The 22191-nt window shown below is 40.8% G+C and overlaps 1 protein-coding gene across 5 annotated transcripts in view; it reads left to right on the top strand.

The window, feature by feature from the left end:
• The window catches only part of MBNL2 (muscleblind like splicing regulator 2), a 164822-nt gene extending 143082 nt beyond the window's left edge, over positions 1-21740 (top strand). For all 5 annotated transcript variants that reach the window (XM_043477896.1, XM_043477894.1, XM_043477899.1 and 2 more), the window contains one exon: positions 18921-21740. In XM_043477896.1, coding sequence (XP_043333831.1) covers positions 18921-18935 — 15 coding nt within the window. In that variant the 3' untranslated portion in view covers positions 18936-21740. The remainder of the gene's footprint in view (positions 1-18920) is intronic.
• The last annotated feature ends 451 nt before the right edge of the window (positions 21741-22191 follow it).

Here is a 22191-nt window from a genome sequence, read left to right as displayed (position 1 = left end):
AATAAATCACCCTATCCTAACTAAGAAATCTAGAAAGGTCAGGTCATGTTTTAGTTAATCTCTCGTTTCAGAAAGTTTTATAAAACATCTATTATTCAAAGCCATCTGTTAGGACTATATTCAGACAAATGTAGGAGGCATCAAACATTCCCCACTGTTCCCCACTTGACCCATTTGGAGCCTGTGTTTTTTTTCACAAGAAAAATCTGGGTTCTGCAAGGCCCCAGTGTGGGTGAAGTAGACCCCCATCAGCTCCCTCCCCTGAACCACAAAGCAGAGTCACCAGCCTCCCTGTCCAGATGATCCAACTGTGATTCACTCCTTTCTCGCCATTTGCTGGGTCCCGAGAACCAGATGACAGAAAGCCCCTGGGCCCCAAGTATGTTGTGCCCCCAAAAGGCCTGGACAGCAACTGTCTAGACCCAGCCCTTGTGAAATAATGCTGGGGCCGAAACACCCGTCTCAGCATCGCGATGCTGCTGAAGGTGTGTGTTGCACCTTCTCTAACTTTTTGCTGATGTTCTAACTATGGAGGAGGGCTCAGTTTCAGTAATGGATTGGGATGCCTCAAATGAAGAAGAATTGCCATATTAGATAATTTGCAGGGAGAGGGAGTGATTGTGTGTGTGTGTGTGTGTGTGTGTGTGTGTGTGTGTGTGTGAAGACAACAGGGTAGGGGGAGAGAGGAGGAGAGAGAGGGAGACTGATTGCTGTATATCTCTTCAAGTCAAAGAGCAAAACAATAAAAATGGCGGCATTTTGCGTTCATTTAACGCCACTAGTTAAAACTGCTTGATAGAGTCTGAATTCCGTGCCGCAGTGTGCCTGGGGCACTGGAATCCAGACTTGCCGTGTGTGCGTGCTAAGTCGCCCAGTTGTGTCTGACTCTTTGCGACCCCATGGTCTGTAGCCCATCAGGCTCCTCTTTCCGTGGGATTCTCCAGGCAAGAATTCTGGAGTGGGTTGCCATTCCCTTCTCCAGGGAACTTCCTGACCCAGGGATCGAACCCACATCTCCTGCATTGGCAGGCAGATTCTTTACACTAACACCACCTGGAAAGCCCTCCAAACTTGCTAGTCTGGTCCAAAAAAAACAAAAAAAAAAAGCTTGAGGTGCAGGGAAGGAGGGGTGGGAAGGCTGCTCCGTATGTCTTAGGGGGAGCTGGGTCTATGAGAGCCATATAGAGGCAGATTTTGTTTAAGAAATCAGAAAATAAGGGGAAAAAAAAGACCTTTTTTTTTCTGCAGCCACTTTGCAGAACTACCATGAGATTTAATTAATATATGTATTTGCAGATTCTCCAAGGAAAGGCTAAGTTATATAAGTGTTGTGATCTAGTACATTTTCATTTTTCATGAATAATTTACACCTCATGGTGAGAAACTTGGGCAGGATTCTTTTGTATATAGCACCTAAAGACATCATATCAGTTCCAATTTCGTGCAGCTGAAGAGAAAAATGTCAAGGGTTCTTATGTGGAACTTGACTGCATGGTGGATCATCCTACTTTTATTCTACCTCAAATCCCATCCTCTTTTGCATTTTGATGGAATTTGGGGGGCAATCTTTTCAGATTGAAAAGTCATATTCTCAGTAGTACTTCGGCTTTTGTTGACGGTCCTAAAAGTATGCTCATTTTTCTAACTGTAGGTTTTCTCTTTTGAGATAAATACACAGTTCATCCCAGAGGTGTGTTTCCTCCCAGCTGTAGCTGTGTAAGGGAAGAGAGGCGAGGTGCAGTGCAGGAATTTGGATCCATTGCCAAGGGTTGAAAGATGAATGGGGTCTCGTCCTTAATACAAGTTGCTGTGGACAGAGTCAGTTTTTTGATTTATAGGTATTTCTCTTCCCAAGTTCTGCCACTGCTGCCTGCCTGCCCACACTTCTACCTGCATGTCTGGGGAAGTTGTCAGCCTTGCTGTGTGGGTGGATGGAGAGGAGAGATCCTTCCAGTCTCCTGATACAGAGCTAGCCTGAGTGTCCCTCCACTTCCTGGATGTCACGCCTCCACGAGTCAGGGACAAACTGGCATTAGGTGCGGCCTCTTAGACCCTTCTAGCGTTCCCTCTGGGCCACATTGCTGGAGGCAGTGTTTCCCAAGGTCAGACCTGTCTGAGTCTGCTGAACACGCTAGAGACACCAGTGTGGTGAAGTGCTAATGGTACCTAGGAATTTACTGCCTAGTCAGATGTGAAGCAATCAGACAGTGTCATAAAGGGAAAGTGTCAAGTCCTCGAATAAAAAAAAATAAATAAACTGCATGGCAGAACTTTACTCCTAAAGTAGGGAGGTGGGTCTTGAAGGATGTGTAGGAATTAGATAAGGAGCAGATGAACTGTCCCTGCCAGAGTGAAATGTAAGGGGTAGAGCTAGGGGTGAGCTAAGGGGCAAGGAGGGCTAGCATTATAAACGTACCAGCTTCGTGCTTTACGTGTGTCTTCATATTTAGCCCTACCAGATGGGTTCTGTTCTTCCTCTTTAACGTGGGAAGACATCAAGGCTCAGTTTTGCTGTGACTCTATAATCAGTAGAAGGGCCTCCCTTTGACCTCAAGACTCTCTAAGGTCAGTGCTTAGAGAGCACTGGTCTCTCTGAGGTCAGCGCTTTCCCTCATCCTGTCTTCTTCCCCAAGCCTGGAGTTTCAGAAGCAGTCTCAGTCTTTCCCCACAGTAGACGCAGACAGAGCAGCTCTTACTGTGTCAGGTCTAAAGCAGGGGATGGTGTGGCTGAGGCCCTGCATGCAGTGAGTGAGGGGGTGGAGAGGTAGCACACACGGGCAGGACTGGCAAATCCCATGGAGCAATGAGGAGGGGTAGGGCACTGAGGGCATTGAATGGCAGGCTGAGAGCAGGGCAGCAAAACGCTAAAGGGGGGCTTTGCAAACCCCCATCTACTGGACGTGAGTGGGGAGGTGTGAGCTGGGGTAGACTGCAGGCTAACTGGTGAGAAAGCTACTCCATTGATGAAGTGATGAACTGGGATGGAGAGAAAGATCCTTTTCTCATGTGTGGGGAAGGATGAATACAGTCATCCGTTCGTATCTGTGGGGCGTTGGTTCCAGTACCCCAAATGATACCAAAATCCACAGGTGCCCAAGTCTCATATAAAATGGTGCATTTGCATATAACCTATCATCCTCTCTTAGACTTTAAATCATCTCTGCATTACCTAATGCAACATAAATGCTATGTAAGTAGATGCCAGTGCACAACAAATTCAAGTTTTGCCTTTTGGAACTTTATGATTTCTTTTTTTTTTCCAAATATTTTCTATCCATGGTTGGTTGAATCTGTGAGCGCAGAGTCCATGGATATGAAGGAGTACACGTGCTCAGTGCCCAGTCATGCCCTGCTCTTTGTGACCCCATGGACTGGAGCCCACCAGGCTCCTCTCTCCATGGGATTCTCCAGGCAAGAATACTGGAGTGGGTTGCCATGCCCTCCTCCAGGGGATCTTCCCCACCCAGGGATCAAACCCAAGTCTCCTACATTGCAGGTGAATTCTTTACCACTGTGCCACCTGGGAAGCCCGTGGAGGAGGACAGACTGTAACTAAGAAAGTCAGGAACATTCAGGGAGGCATTTTGATCCTTTCTTCTCCCAGTGGCTCTTTCCAGCTTCCGAGTATCTGTGGATTCACCAACTTTCTGGCCCCTGCCACATCAACCTTCTAAAAGGCATCTCTCCCCAAGATTCACATAAAGAGTGGTTCCTGTTGACACTTGCTCACTTTTATTTGTGCTAGTGTGGTAGTGTTGGTCGCTCAGTTGTGTCCAACTCTTTGCGACCACATGGACTGCAGCCTGCCAGGCTCCTCTGTCCATGGGGTTCTGCAAGCAAGAATGCTGGAGTGGGTTGCCATTCCCTTCTCCAGGGTTGATTTGTGCTATAAAGCAGCACAAATGTGCTGACTGGTATTTTCTGCCATTGGTTTATGAGAAACTATAGCTCACCTAACATTTAGACTCCATCATGCCTCAACATCATGTATAATATCCTGGAACTTTGGGTCTGTTTTAACACCAGGTGGTGAAATGATATTATCATCACCCTCCCCTTGCTCAGAGTTTGTGTCAATGAGCTTCCTGTAATCAAGCACAGAGGCTCTTCACTGTTTACTGCAGTACATTTCTGGAAGCAGCATCATTAAGCTGAACGTTGTAAAATGTCACCCGTTTTCCCAAAGTCACTGTCACCTCAGGCACTGCAGGTCTGACCTAAGATCCACATCAACTATATCAAAGCAATGAAAGGCGTTAAGTCCTATGAGCAACCTGACCACAACCAGGCCATCCTTCTACAGTAACAGAAAAAGGGAATGATGATGCAAGTTACACTGTAATTCGGAGCAAGTCCCCAGATCAGCAAGGTGGCTTATTCAAGTCCCATAAATAATAAGAGAAGCATGACTGGGACTCGATTGTCCCTGTCCTGCTTAGGGTAGTATTTTTTCCCATTTGCCACACTGTCTTCCTGAGAAAGTGCTTTAAATGATCATTAAAGGGGCCCCAATGGGTTTCCCTGATGGCTCAGTGGGTAAAAAGAATCTGCCTGCAGTGCAGTAGACACAGGAGATGAGGGTTCGATACCTGGGTCAGGAAGATCCCTGGAGAAGGAAATGGCAACTCACTCCAGTATTCGCGCCTGAAAAATTCCACAGACAGAGGGGCCTAGCAGGCTACAGTCCATGGGGTCACAAAGGATTGGACGCAGCTGAGGGACGGAGCACGCACAAAGGGGCCCCAGAGTACTCTGGAGCATGCACACAGCCCAGAGCTGACCCAGGTAGTAAGTGCCTACCGAGTGCCAGACACTGCGCTAAGCTTTTGTATGAAGTAGTCTCATTAAAACCCCCACATGGCCCTGCAAGGGAATATTCTTATACCCAGTGTATAGATTAAAAAAAAAAAACAAAAAAAACTGCAGTTTTGAGAAGCTGAGAAGCACGTTCAAGATCATCTCTTAAGTGGCAAAACCAGATATGCAACCTTCCATAAGCTCCTAACCTTCCATTTTAAAATGAGGAAAAGGACCTGGAATGGTTAGACAACTTATTCAAGGTCACATAAGGGATTAGAAGCTCAGAAGCCCAGACTTGGTCCTCTCTCTGTCCCTCAAACCACAATCCAGCATGAATGTGCCACCTGGACCTTTTTTTGAACAATCAATAGATTTGCTTCCTCCTTAAAATTTAGAAAGGTTTTGGACGAATCAAAAAGATTAAACTCGATTCCTTCTTTTTCTCCAAATGTCGTCTCCAGTAATAATTTCATAACTTTTCCATTAGTCGTCCTTTTCAGTATTTGTCATTGTTATCCCAAAATATTGGAAAGGACCAGAGAACCACTTTAGTTATGAAGATTCAAGAGAAAAGGAATTGCTTGAGTCAGTTCCAATTGTTCATCTTTTTCTTTTCTTTGCTCTTCTCTGACCCCTGTAATATTAAGGTTGTTCTTGAACAAGGAAAGAAGTTAAAATAGGGTAATCTAAGTAGTTTGTGAAGAATGAGAAGAATACTCCATTGTACTCCTTTGCCTTGGAAAACTGTGTAAAGAGTTGCTTTCTTTTTTTATTTCACATAAGCTCATAACCTGAGTTCTCTTATTTTTACTGCCATGTATGTGGACCTGTATCAGAACAGGTGAAGGTTTAAAAATTGAAGAATGATGTTTATTAGACAAGACTGGGTGTGCAGAAGTATCCATAAATAGTGGTCTGCTCTAAACACAGTGATCTAAGAAATATTATTAAGTGCCATACCTTGTCTAAAGAGTCATATCCGTGTTTTTTGGCTTAGCCTAAGAAACTACCTGGTGGCTCAGAGGGTAAAGAGTCTGCCTGCAATGCAGGAAACCTGGGCTCAATCCCTGGGTCCAATCCCTGGGTCAGGAAGATCCCCTGGAGAAGAAAATGGCAACCTACTCCAGTATTCTTGCCTGGAGAATCCTCATGGACAGGGGAGCCTGGTGGGCTATAATAGTCCATGGGGTCACAAAGAGTCAGACATGACTGAGTGACTGCATTATTTATTATTAAGAAACTAAAATAGGTGAAATATTACCAAATGATAACAGAGCATTATGTGCTTACTACCACCAAGCACTTGTTAATTATATGAGGCTCACAGCAATTTCTGTTAGGGACAGCATTTGATTCCCATTACAGAGATGAGGAGTGCTAAGAATAAAAGATGTGGAATCACTTACCCGTGGTAATACACATATCAGGTCTAGAAACTGGGTTTGAACTGGATTTAAATTTAGAGAGTTTAAAGAGTGCCTGTCATGGGATGTAACTTTCTGTTGCAGTAGACATTGATCATTGTATGCACTGGATATTGATGCTTTTATAATAATAGATTTTAGTTTGACAAATGATTAATATGAATGATAGTCGAGACTTTCATGAACAATAAAGAAATTCAGCCTATATTCAGTTGTCAGTGACAAGTCAAGATATACATACACAATAAGGGATGTGTATTTGACATTTAGAAAACCCTAATCTCATGAAAATCAAGTTTATTATCAACACGTATGGAGTGTCATACAGACCATGTAATGTTTAAATGCACAAAATTATTATTTGAAGGCCTATTTAAATAGAAGCTGAAACCAAATTTTGTTTCGGATTATGAATCTTAAATAGACCAACTGAAGGAAGCCAGGGTGTATCAACAACCACTATTACATATCAGACACTTTATATACATTATTTCATTTAATATTCAGTAGAACTCTGTGAAGTGTCTTATCCATTTCTCAGAGGGGAGAAAACCTTAAAGAATAATTTGCTTAAGATTCAAGCAGGTTGGCAGTGGCTGGACAATTTGAGAACTCAGGCTCACCAGCCTCCAAATCCTGTTCTCTTGTGTCTGCACTATATTTGAATTAGATGGGAGCTTATGGTCAATGTAGAACTGGGATGAAGTTCTTTATATGGTTCCCTTAAAAACTGGTAACTAAAGAATCCACCTGCCAATGCAGGAGACGCGGGTTCAATCCCTGAGTTGGGAAGATCCTCTGGACAAGGAAATGGCAACCCACTCCAGTATGATTGCCTGGGAAATCCCGTGGACAGACAAGCCTGGCGGGCTACAGTCCATGGTGTCGCCAACAGCCGGACACAACTGAGCACGCACTGTCTGTACTTAGTTTAACTACTGGTTTACAAAGTTTTAACCATTTAAGAAGAAAGTTCCAGTGGACGCAAGCCTTTTAAATCTCAGTTCAAGATATGGTTTGAAAATATTGTTAGCTGATGAGATCAACAAGGAAATTCACATTTCAGTCTAGTAAACACAGCTTAGAAAGCAGATGAATGAAGACAACTCACTGTTCTCCATGTGGTGAACTGGCAAGAAACTTCTGTAAAGAGTCAGCCAGGAGGAGTCCTTTCATCTAAGACTTTCTCTCTCTCTCTCTTTTTTTAAAACAACAATAATTTTAAAAGAGATACTGCTTTTCTCCACTGTTTCCACGAAGCCTTACCTTCACATAAATCTCAGATTAAACAAACATCACTACCTAAGAATGAATGTTTTGGGCAGCCTCGAGGGGCAACTATGAAAGGAGTGACTTGAGGTTAATTTGTTGTTGTTTCTTGTTTAGTCACTAAGTCATGTCCAACTCTTTCCAACCCTGTGGACTATAGCCCACCAGGCTCCTCTGTTCATGGGATTTCCCACGCAGGAATACTGGGGTGGGTTGTCATTTCCTCCAGGGAATCTTCCTGACTCAGGGGTCGAACCTGCATTGGCAGGCAGATTCTTTGCCACTGAGCCACCAAGGAAGCCCAGAGGTTAGTTTAGTTGTAGGTAAAGTCATAGAGCTAAATTTCAAAGTGAACCAAGGAATTTATGATGATTCAGATTCCATTTTTGAAACCCAAAATGGGGAGGATAAAAAGAAAGGTGGGAGGGAAAGAAGGAAGAGCGGGTTAAGTATTGGCAAGAAAGGGGAATGGGGTGTTAGTGTTTGATGGGTACCGAGTTTCGGTTTGGAATGATGGTAAATTCTGGAGATAGATGGTGGTGAGATGCACAATAGTGTGAGTGAACTTAATGCCACTGAACTATACTCTTAAAAATGGTTAAAGTGGCACATTTTACACTCTGCCTGTTTTACCATATTTTAAATTGGGCAAAGGATCCGAATAGACATTTCTCCAAAGAAGAAAGAATTAGGGTTGGAAAAAGAGATACCTAATTATACTTAGGTTTTTGTTTTATTAAATCCATACTCTTTTCATATTAAAAATTCCTTCTTGTTCTGCACTTTCCTGTAAGAGTTCTGTTTCCATGAAACAGGTAACTGCATGCAAATGCGCTCAGTTCTTCCTCAGTGAACCGTGCATGTTAGAAACTGGGTCTACTCTGAGGCTCTAACGGAGCCCACTGTTAACTCAATGCCATGCATCTTCATGTTTTTCCTCAACAGATGTTTATAAAGAGCCCACTATGTGTCGTGTGAAATTCAGGACTCTGGGAACATAGCAATAAACAAGTCTCTGTTCTCATGGCTTTTAGCACTGTCAAGCAGACAGGCAATAAACCAACATGTACGCAATGACAGTCAAAGTAATTATCATATCATAAGAATCATCCCCAAAAGTAGAGATGCTGAAAGGATGGGCCTAACCACTGAGCTCTGAGGGAAGATGGTTAGTAATAAAGAAATGAGAGAGAATGCAACTTGCTTGCTTTCTACCTTTTCTTTCTTTGGCTTCCATTTTGCCATCTTTTATACGAGGATATTTGGGACACTATCTGAGGAGTTATTAGAGAGGACAGATGGCAACCTGGTTAACTACCCACCACACTGCAGAGGTGCCAATGTGGTACAAGCAGAGTGAGAAACTCAGGCCCAGAAGGGTCACAGAGCTGGCTGATGGCACAAACAAGCCTCCTAAATTTCCACTCCTGGGCCCTCTTTGACTTTTCCTTTGCATCATTATTTTATACTCACTGGGTGGTTTTGTTCATCTTTCTCTCTCTCTCTGACACACATCCTCAAACACACGGGCCAAGAACTAAAAAGGAAGAAAGCAAAACGAGACTGATTTTTCTGGAAATTTTGTTGGATGGCAGTGTCATCCTACCAGTTCAAGAAATGTGTAAGATGATTAAGTACACAAAGACAGATTTTGTGTCCTGGACGTAACATTCATCTTAGCCTTCTTTTTAACTGAATCCCAGCATTTGGTTTCTTTTTCTGCCTTTCATGTCTTAAAAGCCAGTTCTTAGCAGGCTGAATTATACATTCTGCTACACTGTTAAGATGAATACTTCGGCCAAAATGTGCCCAGGATTCTAAGTCCAACATAATGGTAGTGGATACAAAAGCAGGGCATTGAGCAGGACTGGGGATTCGATGTTGAATCCAATGGGATCTTGTTTCTGTGATTTTTCTTGGCCTGGTTCTTTGGCGTATTACTGGGAGCAAAACCCCATATTGAAAAGAACAGGTTTAAATGAATGCTTCTGAAATTCCTTTTCAGTTGCTGCATAAACTGGTTTTTAAAGATATAAAAAAAGTTTTCTTGGATTCTGCCTTCATGTCCAGAGGTCACTTTCACTGAAATAGCCTCAGATGTGGGCAGCCTGACTAGTCTCAGATAGCCTTGTTTGCTCCACATCTCAAAGCACATATTCTAAATATAATATTCTTAGAAAAATATTTTATATCATAAATATTTTACAGTAAATTTATCTCTTACAATATTTTTCTATAATATTTTAGAATATTTTTATATAGTGTGACATAACTACTCTATATTATTTCTTGATATAGTAGAAGAATTTAGCCTTCCTTAATAGGCAGACAGCCCCTAATTTTAAAAATGTTTGTTCAAAATTTCTTTTGCCACCTGGTTTGGAACTCGAGTAATTTTCCTGTAGAGACAGTGACGGACTTGATGGTTAAGTCTCCAGGCTGGCTGACAGTAGTTTTATTTCACTCATGACATTTCTCAAGGATAATACTGTGCTAACAGCATGGAAGAGGCCAAATACCATATTATGGATGTTTCCACGTCTTTAGGATTCAGGAAAGATGCCAAAAGCATATGCTTAGCCAAAACTTCCAGACGGTGTGTGATAGTAAAGTCCTTCACCTTCTCCACCAGCTGAGGATAGGAGAACCGTAATCTGTGGTTCAACGGTTGGGTGATTGGAATGTTCACTGGGGAAGGCATCTGGAGTAGGAATCGGATATACCACGTGGAGCCAAGATTTCCAGGAGACCAAGAGGAAGATACAAGCTGGGACCTGGTCCTGGCTGGGCCCGGAAGCATTCAGAGCACCCTCTTTATTTGACTTGGGTGCTATATTTGGTTTGATGACTACTTTTTTCCTGACGTTCATGTGGCCCTTCCAGTCTAGCATTTTGTTTTATTTTGACCTTCTCTGGCAGACACGGTCTCACAGCCCCTCTCTTCATGAACGAGCACAGGACACTCTTGAATGTGATCTTCTTTTCAGCACTTCTGTTGCATCAGGGGACGCACACAGAGTAAAAAGCCTCCTCTCAGGTGCCTTCCCCTTCTTACTCCTATATATCACTCTGGAGAAAAAGTCACCTTTGCATGGCGTATGGATTTTTCAGATGATCTGAGGTGTAGATTCCCATCTCCCCATGAAAGCAGAAGTGGTCCTCAGAACTCCCTCAGCTGGTTCTGGGGTGGAGGAGGGGATCGTGTATTTCAGGCAACAAGAGCCTGGGTTTTTCCAGGCAGCATGGACTTGTGCAAGGAGTAGAATCTTACTCAATTCAAGAATTTCCATATTTGTACTGTATCCGGACAATACCAGTTGTCAGTGTGGACCCTGGTCAGTCGTCTTCATAAGGCCAGTGTTACTGCCTTTTATGGAGAAACTCAAATAGTAATATTTTAAATGATTTTTTAGAAAGTATAAATGAAAAAACTTTTTGTTCAAATATCATAGAGTAGAAAATACTAGACAGTCATGAGTCATCAACAAAACAATATGTCTTTGAAAAGAGAGGAATTAGAGTTTGGGGTGTAAACTTTATATTAATGACAGAGGACAAAGCAAAAATCCTGACTAAACTGTTCTTTAAGAAGTTCTGCAAAATATTGTGGGCCTTCCAACTAACCTCAGGTTGCTCGTCTCAAGAGTGAAACTGGTTGTCATATTTGAGAGTTTTCTCCCACAAGTCCAGTCTGTGTCTTTTCTGTATAAATAAAAATCCATTTGGAAAATAAGTCAAATATGGCAGAAAACATTGTCCATCCACCAACCCAGGACAATATTCCCCTCAAATAATGAACTTGACAGGTTTTCAAAGTGTCTTCTCGTATACCGTTCATTCTCTTTGAACACTGTATACACTTAAAGTTTACAGATAGTCATGAAATAGGTCGGCGTTCTTGAAAGTGTTCATTCATGAACATGTATCATGAGAATTACTCTGATGACATAGGTCCACCGAGAGACCAGAGGCATTTGCTTTTGACTTCAGTAATTCATAGTTCGGCCATCCATCGTAATTCACTCTATGATTAGATTCAGAGTTCTTTGGCAGCCAGAAATGTACAGATGTCTGTCTGCTTTTATATGGTTTGCTTCAACCAAAATACAAAAGTTTCACCTCTCAGACAAAACCAGGGAAATTTCAGGCAGTAGAGGATGCTGTGGAGAAGACATGTGGAGGGCTAGGGAGAAGATGGAGAGCATATTAAACAGTTCAGGGCCTGGAAGAAGGGGGAGGCCAGTGGAGAGCAGCGAGGAGGAACATGAGTGACCAAACAGCAAAACTGTGAATAAAGGCAAAGATACTGGGATGGTGAATAACAAGCAGGCTTCCTTAGCTTGGCAAGATTTTTAGGAAATTCCATTCAGTTTTCTGTCTTTAGCTTAATAATAAGTTTTGTTTAAGGAGACAGTGAAACATCCCTTTCTTTAATTACTTTCTGAGGAAATAGGGCCTTGTAACCATGGGAAAGGGCTTCCCTGGTGGCTCAATGGTAAAGAATCTGGCTGCTAATGCCGGAGATGTGGGTTCAATCCTTGGGTCAGGAAGATGCCCTGGAGAAGGACATGGCAACCCACTCCAGTATTCTTGCCAGGAAATCGCATAAACAGAGGAGCCTGGTGGGCTACAGCCCACGGGGTCGCAAAAGAGTCAGACACAACTTAGCCACTAAACAATGCCATGCCTGGGAAAAGACTTCTAAGAACTCTGCCAGGTCTAGAATTTTTCCTCAGGGTGGCATTTTTGTTAACCTGCCATGTTTCCATCCTCTGAGTGATTCTTCCCCCAGCCTGGAATATCTGTCCTTTTATCTAGAGAGAACACGGGTTGAGTGGATGGGGATGGATGTTTCTTTTTCTTGGATATTCTTAAATTCTTAGCTTCTCTGAAAGAGTAAGAGGTATAGATTGTCCAAGGGGTTCTTTTCCTACATCCATTGTTACCTCTCACTTGTGAGGGGTCTGTTGGTCTTCTGTCAGCGCCAACATTGTGGCATCATGTCCTCAGTAAATTCATATTTATTCAGCCATCCATGCAACCGAGAGTTAAGAAGTACATGCTATGTGGCCAGCCCCACTAGGAATCTGAAGAGGAATGAGACACTCACCCTGACCTTGTGAAACTTGATCGTGGACCTAGTTTATGCAACCACCCCTGGTTGGGAGTGTCCACTTGAGCTCTTATGCTAGTGGTATCCAGATTCATTAGGATTCCTTTAGATTTCAGCAAGGCCACACAAATATTTGATAAGGTATGTGTTATCTGCCTCTCCAGACTCAACATTACAAAGACCGTATTGAATGTTTAATTAAAACATTCATTAGTCTTCTTTTCTAATTGTTTTTCATGGTTTGGGTCCCTTGAAACAGTTGGTCTTTTCACTGAAATGTTTATTCCCATCATTTAAGCCAAGCAGTAAGAGTTCTTACTGAACTTAATATTGAGCTAACATTTTAAAGGATAACTCATCTGACATCTCTGAACGTCTGCCATGAACCCATTTACATAAGAAGTGTGAACACGTCTAGAAGTCTTCTGGAAGCCTACAATTTCCAAAATTATTTATATGTACATTTCCAAAATTATTTATATGTACATTTCCTGGAGATCAACCACAAGGTAGAAAACTCAGAATGTATTAATACTTGATGCCTCTGAAGCACTGAGATTATGTGGTGGTTTGTCTTCTTGGAACCCTCTTGCATAAGTGCTAGTTAGTTCAGCTGTTGAGATCGTGCTGGCCCTGCATTCAGATTCAGTGTTTCAGCCTCTGCACAGACTGTTTTGCTTTCCACTGAGTGCATTTCTCAATCTGGTCAGCTCTTTTTCAAGTGCACACCAAAGTTAGGGGCCCATGAGTGACTCAGTCTGAATCCATCATCATCTGAGAAAAGACAAAGCAACATGTGTACTTCATGTCTGGTGAATCAGTCAAGGGAGAGGCAGTCATTTCTTCTTAGGTAGAGGGTGCCAGTTGGTCAGTTACCCAGCTCCTTTGGGTGAAAGAAAACTGTCTGAAAGTTGCAAGATTAACTCCCTGTCAGACCTGCAGTCTCGATCCTGCCCACCATCACCACTGCCGCCTCCCTGCATGATGCCTGCGGCCTTGGCTGCTGTCCAGCCCAGGAAGCTAGCAATCCAGGCTTAGCAGATATCTCCTCTGAAAAAGTAAGGCTCAGGCTTCCCTGGTGGTCCAGTGGTTGGGAATCTGCCTGCCGATGCAAGGGACGCAGGTTCGATCCCTGGTCTGGGAGGATCCCACATGCCTCAGGGCAACTAAGCCCTCTTGCCCTAGAGCCTGTGCTCCTCAACAAGAGAAGCCGCTGCGATAAGAAACCCAAGCACCGCAACTAGAAAGTAGCCCCTACTCACCCAAACTAAAGAAAGCCCACATTGCAGCAACGAAGACCCAGTGGGGCCAAAATTTAATTAATTAAAAGAAAGTAAGGAAGGCTCAAGTAAAACACAAACTGGTAGCTCATAGCTGAATTCAGCCCAAAGATACAGCTAACCCACACAGAGTTGTTTCCACAGGGTGGATCAGCAGCTGAATTTCTAGCTGCTTCTGGCAAACGGAAAGGCCAGGCCATCTAGAGTTCAGGTTTCTGCAGGTGACAGTTGGCTGGAGCTGAGTAGCTGCCGCTCCATTCCTTCTAGACAGGCGCCCTTCCATCTGCCACACTTCCCAGCTGACCTACCCACTTATGCACACTTCCTGCCCGGCCCGCGTAGGCTGAGTCTTCAGGCAATGTCCAACCCAGTCCTCTTTGCAGTGAGCTTGACTGCCATTACACTGGGCCATCCCAGACGGCTCAGATGGTAAAGAATCCACCTGCAGTGCAGGAGACCCGGGTTCAATCCCTGGGCTGGGAGAATCTCCTGGAGAAGGGAAGGGCAACCCACTCCAGTGTTCTTGCCTGGAGAATCCCATGGACGGAGGAGCCATTACACTACAAGTCAATGGTAGGCGCTTCACTGGGGATGCAGTGTTATTATCAAATGGCTCCTCATAACACATTTGGTGGGAAAACAACCCATCTGATGTTCTTTGGGTCCATTCATATTTTGTCTTCAATAAGTAGAACTGAGACTAATTGTGTACTGGGCTCATATGGGAATAATTTAAGGATGTGGATTAAGCCGAATCATTCTGTTCTTAAATCTGACCACCTGGAGGAGATGCTTTTTGCTGCAGCCAACTCATAGTTTTGCTTTGCAGACAGTCTTGTTACAACTAGGGGGTCCACTGAAGATTTATGAATGCAGTCATGATTTGAGATCATGTGTCTTTGTTTTAAAAAATAGAATCACCAATTTTGTGGACATCAGCTATTCTCATTTTTGTGTGTCCTCCTTTTAGTGGAAAAAAAACTGAAAATAATGCTTTCAGTTCAAGACTTTGACCATGAAAAATTAGCTAAAATCTTATTTTAATAGTGTAATCCCCTTCTTCACCATGATTCTGTTATAGAAAATAATACTTACTTGAGGGTCTAGTCTATCAGATTGGTTCAATATGAAGTGAAGTGAAGTCGTTCATCATGTCTGATTCTTTGTGACTCCATGAGCCTATCAGGCTCCTCCATCCATGGGATTCTCCAGGCAAAAGTACTGGAGTGGGTTGCCGTTTCCTTCTCCAGGGATCTTCCTGACCCACGGATCGAACCCAGGTCTCCCGCATTGTAGGCAGATGCTTTTAACGTCTGATTCGATTCCTTTTTCCTATCATGTAGCTTGCCAGGGCTCCTTGGAAGCTGGAGCAGTAGAACTCTGATTGGGTAGGGGCTCCAATTACATAAGCAGACATGTTTGTAGCATCTGTCCAGAGGAGGCCTAGGGTAGGATATGGTTGACCACCTAGGCAAGGAAGACCTGGTGGGGTTGGGGGCGTCCAGCAGCTCTCAAGTCCATCAGCAACTTCTACGCATCTGGTTCCTGCAGACTAGTCACTGCTGCCTCCCACCCAGCCTTCCAGGCTCCATCCACTCCAGGCCCCACCCCATGGCCTCGCCTCTCCCCGGTTCCCAAACTCCCGGGGGTTCTGAGCATCTCCCCTGGCACCATCAGGGGTGCAGACCTGCTCCTTGGAATCACTGCCTCTCCTGGTCCCACTGCAGACTATCACTATACCCTGGAGGGGACTCCCATGCCAGGGAGCAGGATGAGCTAACATCTCTAAGCTCATGCGGGTTTGTGCAAGTACTTGGTACATCAGACAAGCCAGCTAACACTGCTCATGCTGCCTTTCCCGTGTCTTCCAAATAGTGACCTAACTCTTCAGACTCTGACAGAAATTTCTCAGGACCTCCTGGAAAATCAGGGGAGTATCTGTTAAAATGAAAACCAAGACAATAAGGATGCTTCAGGGAGGGGACTTTTAGGAGACCCAGCATGGTAGCTGTTTCTCTGACTTACACAAATGCTGATAGACCCCAGGGGAGTTTCCGACTGCCTTTTCCAAAAAAAACCTGAGCCTTGGTGTCTGGAGGTTGAGGAAGGAACTTTGGGTGTCAGCCTCGGGTTTGACGAGTGCAGGGCAGGAAGGATGCCGCTGAGAGCCGATCTGTGGAGGTCACTTTCGAGAACTGTGGTTTAATTAAACTTTCTTTTTTTTAAATGGAGCAGCTCAGGATTAGGGCTTGTCAGTATCGGATTTGATGTTCCCAGGACCACATATAATAGCCTGCTCTTTCAGGAATATATGCCTTGTGCCTAGATATATTGAAATATTCAGGCACCTCCTGAAGCTTTTGGTCCCCTTGGCTATTGAAATTACAATGGAGGCTGACGTTTTCATGCATAGAACATAGTTTATATGTTTGTATAGAATTGGTGTGAAGACTCTCCAAGGAGAGACAGCAGAAAACACACAAAATTCCCTATTCATCCTATTTTTAAATTACGGTTTTTTGGTGTGAATTTAAAGTACAGTCTAAGGAAAAGCCGTATGAAAACCTAAATAGAAGAGCTCTCTTGCCCTCAAAACAGCTCTTCCACACCCTTCCTACTTGACACACGCCCACTTGGCCCTCTGCTTCCCACCAGAGGTCTCTTCTGATGGAGACTGTCTTCCCCTCCCTGTGGGTCCTGAGACCTGTAATGTCTGTGCCTTCTAATATCACAAGCAGCAATCAAACATTCAGGAGTCCATAAGAGGCTCTCAGCTGGTAACTGGTCCCCATCTGGATTCCTGAATGTATTTCACCCCAGAGTACACTTCACTCAGACTGTACCAAGCTCTATTTCTCAGAAAAGAAATTTAATAATCCAATGGTATTTTTTTTAGAAAAAGGCTACCACCAAAAAAATGAAACACCCAAAGCTTTCCTTCCTTCTAAGATCAAATCTCTTAAGCTTCTTGAAACTCACAACTGCTAGGGGCATTATTCATTTTTTAATTCCACACATCTGGTCCTCAAGCTAGCCCAAGACTTAGACCAGGCTATCGTCAGAGTTTTCTGGCGAAGATGCCAGGAGGCACCGCTTAGAGGTCAGTAGTGCCTGATAAAGACATTTAATTTATGTGTCTTTATCCACATAATGGATTGTGTGTAGGCTGGGGCAGAGGGGGAAAGCAGTCTGGGTAAGCCCAGTTTCAAGGTTGACTTCTAGTTCAGTTAGGCCTGGGTAGTTTGACACATCCGTCAAGTTCAAGTCCAAAGCGTCATTGTAACTACCTTCTATAATTATAGATTTGCCCATTCCTGGGCTCTCTGTTAGATGCTTTTTCTTTCTAGGTGGTTAGGAATTTTCGTTCTATATGGCATTTTCATTTCAGTTAGTAAGCAAGAATGTGAATACATTCTAAAGCATATATTATTCTATTTTAATGTAAGAAACTGAATATTTGTTTTTCATAAATATTTTAGAGAGACTTTGCTAAAGTAAAATGAAAGAGAAAAAAACAGGACATGATCTCATGTCCTGGGGCACATTCTTATTTGGAAACTTTACAGACAGGATGGAAGCTAAGGGATAAAATAGACTAATTCCTATTTAATACTCAAATATCTAAATCTAAAAATGAAGTTATAACCATCTGAAGAATTTGAATATTGGCTATAGGCAACGACTATTCAAAGATACTATGATAATATTTACATATAAATCATATCATTATTTTTATTCATATATGAGTACATGAGATATTTTTTTCTCAATTAATTTTAAATTCCTAGAACTTTCTGAAAAACAAAAAAATGGTCTTATCCAAAGTTTTGAGTTTTCATTTAGTATAAGTATTTAACATACACAAATTCTTCCTCTATTTTTATCAGTTTATACATATCTTATATTCTCAGCAGCAGTAGTATATTCTCATAAAATAAATCTCTTACTTATTTCATGGGAGAAATTATTTAAGTGTATGTACTAAAACTGTTTTATATTAACTGAAGAAATACCCACTTAAAGTGAAAAAAATCCATGTTATAAATTCCAACATAATGGGGTAAGAAATTGTAGAAATGAGGCTTTTGTTGGGAATTGGATCCCAGTGTGTAGGAACAGTGACTGACCTTGACCATGAAGAATTTTTACTGGTTAGTTCATAAACAGAGACTCTTGGCTTTTTAATAAATTTTTGTTTATTAATTGCACAAAGTTGGGTCAAAGCATTGCACAAAAAATAAATATTTTTGTTAAAATGTGTCAGAAGCCTGGCTTTTAAGCTTGACACTTAGTTGAGTGGGTCCCACAGGACAAGCTCCCTGTCCTTTGCGGAGTTTTAGAGTTGGAAATGAACTCAGATCAAACTCCAAGAACCATGGTTTGCATTTAGTTTAGTTTAATCTGTGCTCTAGGGATTATTGACTGTTGTAATTGCTTTATTAGAATGTTATCTCTTGTTTCTTTAATACGGGACATTTAAACAGCTCCTGAACTTGAAACTTGTTGTGATTATATCTTGGGAACAAAATTACTTTCAATGGGAATATATGTTTGAGTGATAAATGCAAGTTAATAGATAAATGTTACTTAATTTATTACACATTTTTAAATATGTATACTTAATCTTTGCAGATAACATTTTGTGTACAAACTAATTCATTGATTAGCCTTCCTGATCATATTAACGAATATTAATTGAATGATAATTGAATATATAATTAGGAGATACAAAGACAAAACTAAAAAAGGAAATTAAGATCTAAACACACTGCATGCCAACGTGTACGCAGTCACAGTTTTACAGAAAATGCTGTGCATTTGAATCACCTTTCTTGACAGTGGCTGCATAGCATCAGTGTCTAAATATTTTCAGCATGAAGGGTGGGGATTATGCAAAATTATAATTGCATCAGAATTATGAGAAATGGCAGAAAATTCCTATTTTTAAATGTCTGTTTTCAAAGAGTAAGACTGAAACTAGCTCTCTTCTCTCAAGAAGGAGGTCTAAATCACACTTGTCTTTTTCTTTAACAGATAATTCTGAAATAATCAGCAGAAACGGAATGGAATGCCAAGAATCTGCATTGAGAATAACTAAACATTGTTACTGTACATACTATCCTGTTCCCTCCTCAATAGAATTGCCACAAACTGCATGCTAAATAAAGATTTAGTTCTTCTGGACAGACCACAACTCTAAGAAGCTAGTGCTGCTATATCATATATGAGTATTAAATATGGTATGCTTAGTATATTCCAACCTAAGATAGTTAACTACCTGAGACCAGCTGTGATGTTAAAGGACATAAAGGATAAAGTTTACTTTTAAAGGGTTTCTAAACATAGTTTCTGTCCTAGGAATATTGTCTTATCTCCATAACTATAGCTGATGCAGAAAGTCCAACCAATTTATTCATTTCGACTCAGAATATTTCAAAGTTAGCAATAAGCAGTTAGCATTAGTTTAAAAAAAGAGAAAGAAAAAAAAAAAAAAACCTATTCCAGGGGCAGGTTCAATTCTAACTTCAATTACTCAATTACTGTCATTTCATTTTGACCACTGGATCAGAGCTGTGTTTCACTTCTTGACAACACGAATGCTGCAGCAAAGATGAGAAGTGAAGTAAAACCGTTACCTGTCCTGCAGGTCTAAAATCTGAATGGAAATTCAAGCACAAGTACTGGGGACACATCGAAGTGTGGTATTTGGTTTGCCTGGAGACGCCGCATTGAATCATGTGATTCTAGAATAACATTAATAGATTGAAAAAGAAACTTTGTACGGTGTGAGTTTCATACCTAACCAAACAAAGTCTTGAAGGTATTATTTTACAAGTATATTTTTAAAGTTGTTTTATAAGAGAGACTTTGTAGAAGTGCCTAGATTTTGCCAGACTTCATCCAGCTTGACAAGCATGAGAGGCCCATGCCAAGTCTAACCGAAGGGATCAGTCTTTCCAACTCACCATCCGGTTGCCTGTTACCGAATAACTCTTCTAAACTAAAAACCTAGACAAACAAGGAAGCTGTAGGTGGGGAGATCTGTATAATATTCTAATTTAAGTAAGTTTGAGTTTAGTCACTGAAAATTTGACTGTGACTTTAATCTAAATTACTACGTAAACAGCAAGTAGATAGTTTCACTTTTTAAAAACTCCATTACTGTTTTGCATTTCAAAAGTTGGATTAAAGGGTTGTAACTGACTACAGCATGGAAAAAAAAATAAGTTCTTTTAATTCTTTCACCTTAAAGCATATTTTATGTCTCAAAAGTATAAAAAACTTTAATACAAGTACATACATATTATATATACACATACATATATATACTATATATGGATGAAACATATTTTAATGTTGTTTACTTTTTTAAATACTTGGTTGATCTTCAAGGTAATAGCGATACAATTAACTTTTGTTCAGAAAGTTTGTTTTAAAGTTTATTTTAAGCACTATCGTACCAAATATTTCATATTTCACATTTTATATGTTGCACATAGCCTATACAGTACCTACATAGTTTTTAAATTATTGTTTAAAAAACAAAACAGCTGTTATAAATGACTATTATGTGTAACTGTTTAAAACATCCATTTTCTTTGTGAACATATTAGTGATTGAAGTATTTTGACTTTTGAGATTGAATGTAAAATATTTTAAATTTTGGCATCACCGCCTGTTCTGAAAACTAGATGCACCAACCATATCATTTTTGTTTGAGAAAAAAAAGAAATCTGCCATTTTAATTAATATTGATCAGAGTCTAATGACTATTTATCTTATATCGTAGATTTGATAACCCTATCAAAAAAAATCACATTCTAAGTGTAATCTTACATAGTGCTTGTATTGTTGCATTTGTTTTAATTTGTGGAAAAGTATTGTATCTAACTTGTATTTCTTTGGTAGTTTCATCTTTATGTATTATTGATATTTGTAATTTTCTCAACTATAACAATGTAGTTATGCTACAACTTGCCTAAAACATTCAAACTTATTTTCTTTTTTCTTTTTTTCTTTGTAATTCACTTAAACTCATTGAAAACGTAGTATACATTACTAAACATAAATTATGGGAATCACCGAAATATTTTTGTAGTAGACTAATTGTTGTTACATTGTCTTTCTTTTTTTTTCTTTTGTTTCATGGTTTTGATTTTTAAAATTATTAGCACACAACAATTTCCAACCCTTTAACAATGGAACATCAAAAATATCACCTATATCCCTAAGCAAATATAGAAGACTGTATTTTTACTATGATATCCACTTTTCCAGAATTGTGATTATAATATGCAAAGAGTCATAAATATGCCATTTACAATAAGGAGGAGGCAAGGCAAATGCATAGATGTACAAATATATGTACAACAGATTTTGCTTTTTATTTATTTATAATGTAATTTTATAGAATAATTCTGGGATTTGAGAGGATCTAAAACTATTTTTCTGTATAAATATTATTTGCCAAAAGTTTGTTTATATTCAGAAGTCTGACTATGATGAATAAATCTTAAATGCTTTGTTTAATTACAAAAACAAAATCACCAATACCAAGACATGAAGATAGCAACTCAGCAAATACTGTAGTTAAGAGCTGAACTCGTCACTTGTATGGGAACCACATTTCACTCTTTGTTTTCAGGATGTAACAGCACTTCACCTAAATATTCTTTGAGCCATATCACTGGTAACATTCCTACTAAACCTCTCCATAAACCTAAAGAATTCCCTCATTCATTACCTTACAGTGTGAACAGGAGTCTAATTTGTATCAATTCTATGTTTTGGTTGTAATATTCAGTTCACTCACCCAATATACAACCAATGAAATAAAAGAAGCATTTAAAAGGATTTCTGGTCTTCCTCCATTTTTTTTATTGTTGAGACAGATTGATAATTAGCCAAACAAAATGGTTTTCACATTCACACAGATAATGTTTGGTAACTTCAAAGAAGAGCAGGCTTTTGATTTGGTTTGGGGGGTTTTTTTGTTGGTTTTTTTTTCTGGCTTTTTAATAGTAGGAAACACAATTTACAAGGATCATTTGAGAACTAGTTCTAGTATTCTTTGAAATTAGAAATAAAAATAAATCCCACCACTCTGCCCCCTACTGTAGAATTCTGCCTGAATATGAAGAGATGTGAACATCAGTAACCAAACGGGGAACAAAACATCAGTTAATTAACAGACAAGAAAGTGCCCATTAATCCATGAGACAGGCTTCAGGTGAGAGCCCAGTTGAGCGCCATGTCTTAGACCCCAGGCTGCAGAGAGGCCGAATGATGAGTCCTGTTCCTCGGG

Source organism: Cervus canadensis, chromosome 9 (genome assembly GCF_019320065.1).
Source record: "Cervus canadensis isolate Bull #8, Minnesota chromosome 9, ASM1932006v1, whole genome shotgun sequence".
In the NCBI taxonomy this organism is placed as follows: domain Eukaryota; kingdom Metazoa; phylum Chordata; class Mammalia; order Artiodactyla; family Cervidae; genus Cervus; species Cervus canadensis.
This window is presented reverse-complemented; position numbering and strand designations above follow the sequence as displayed.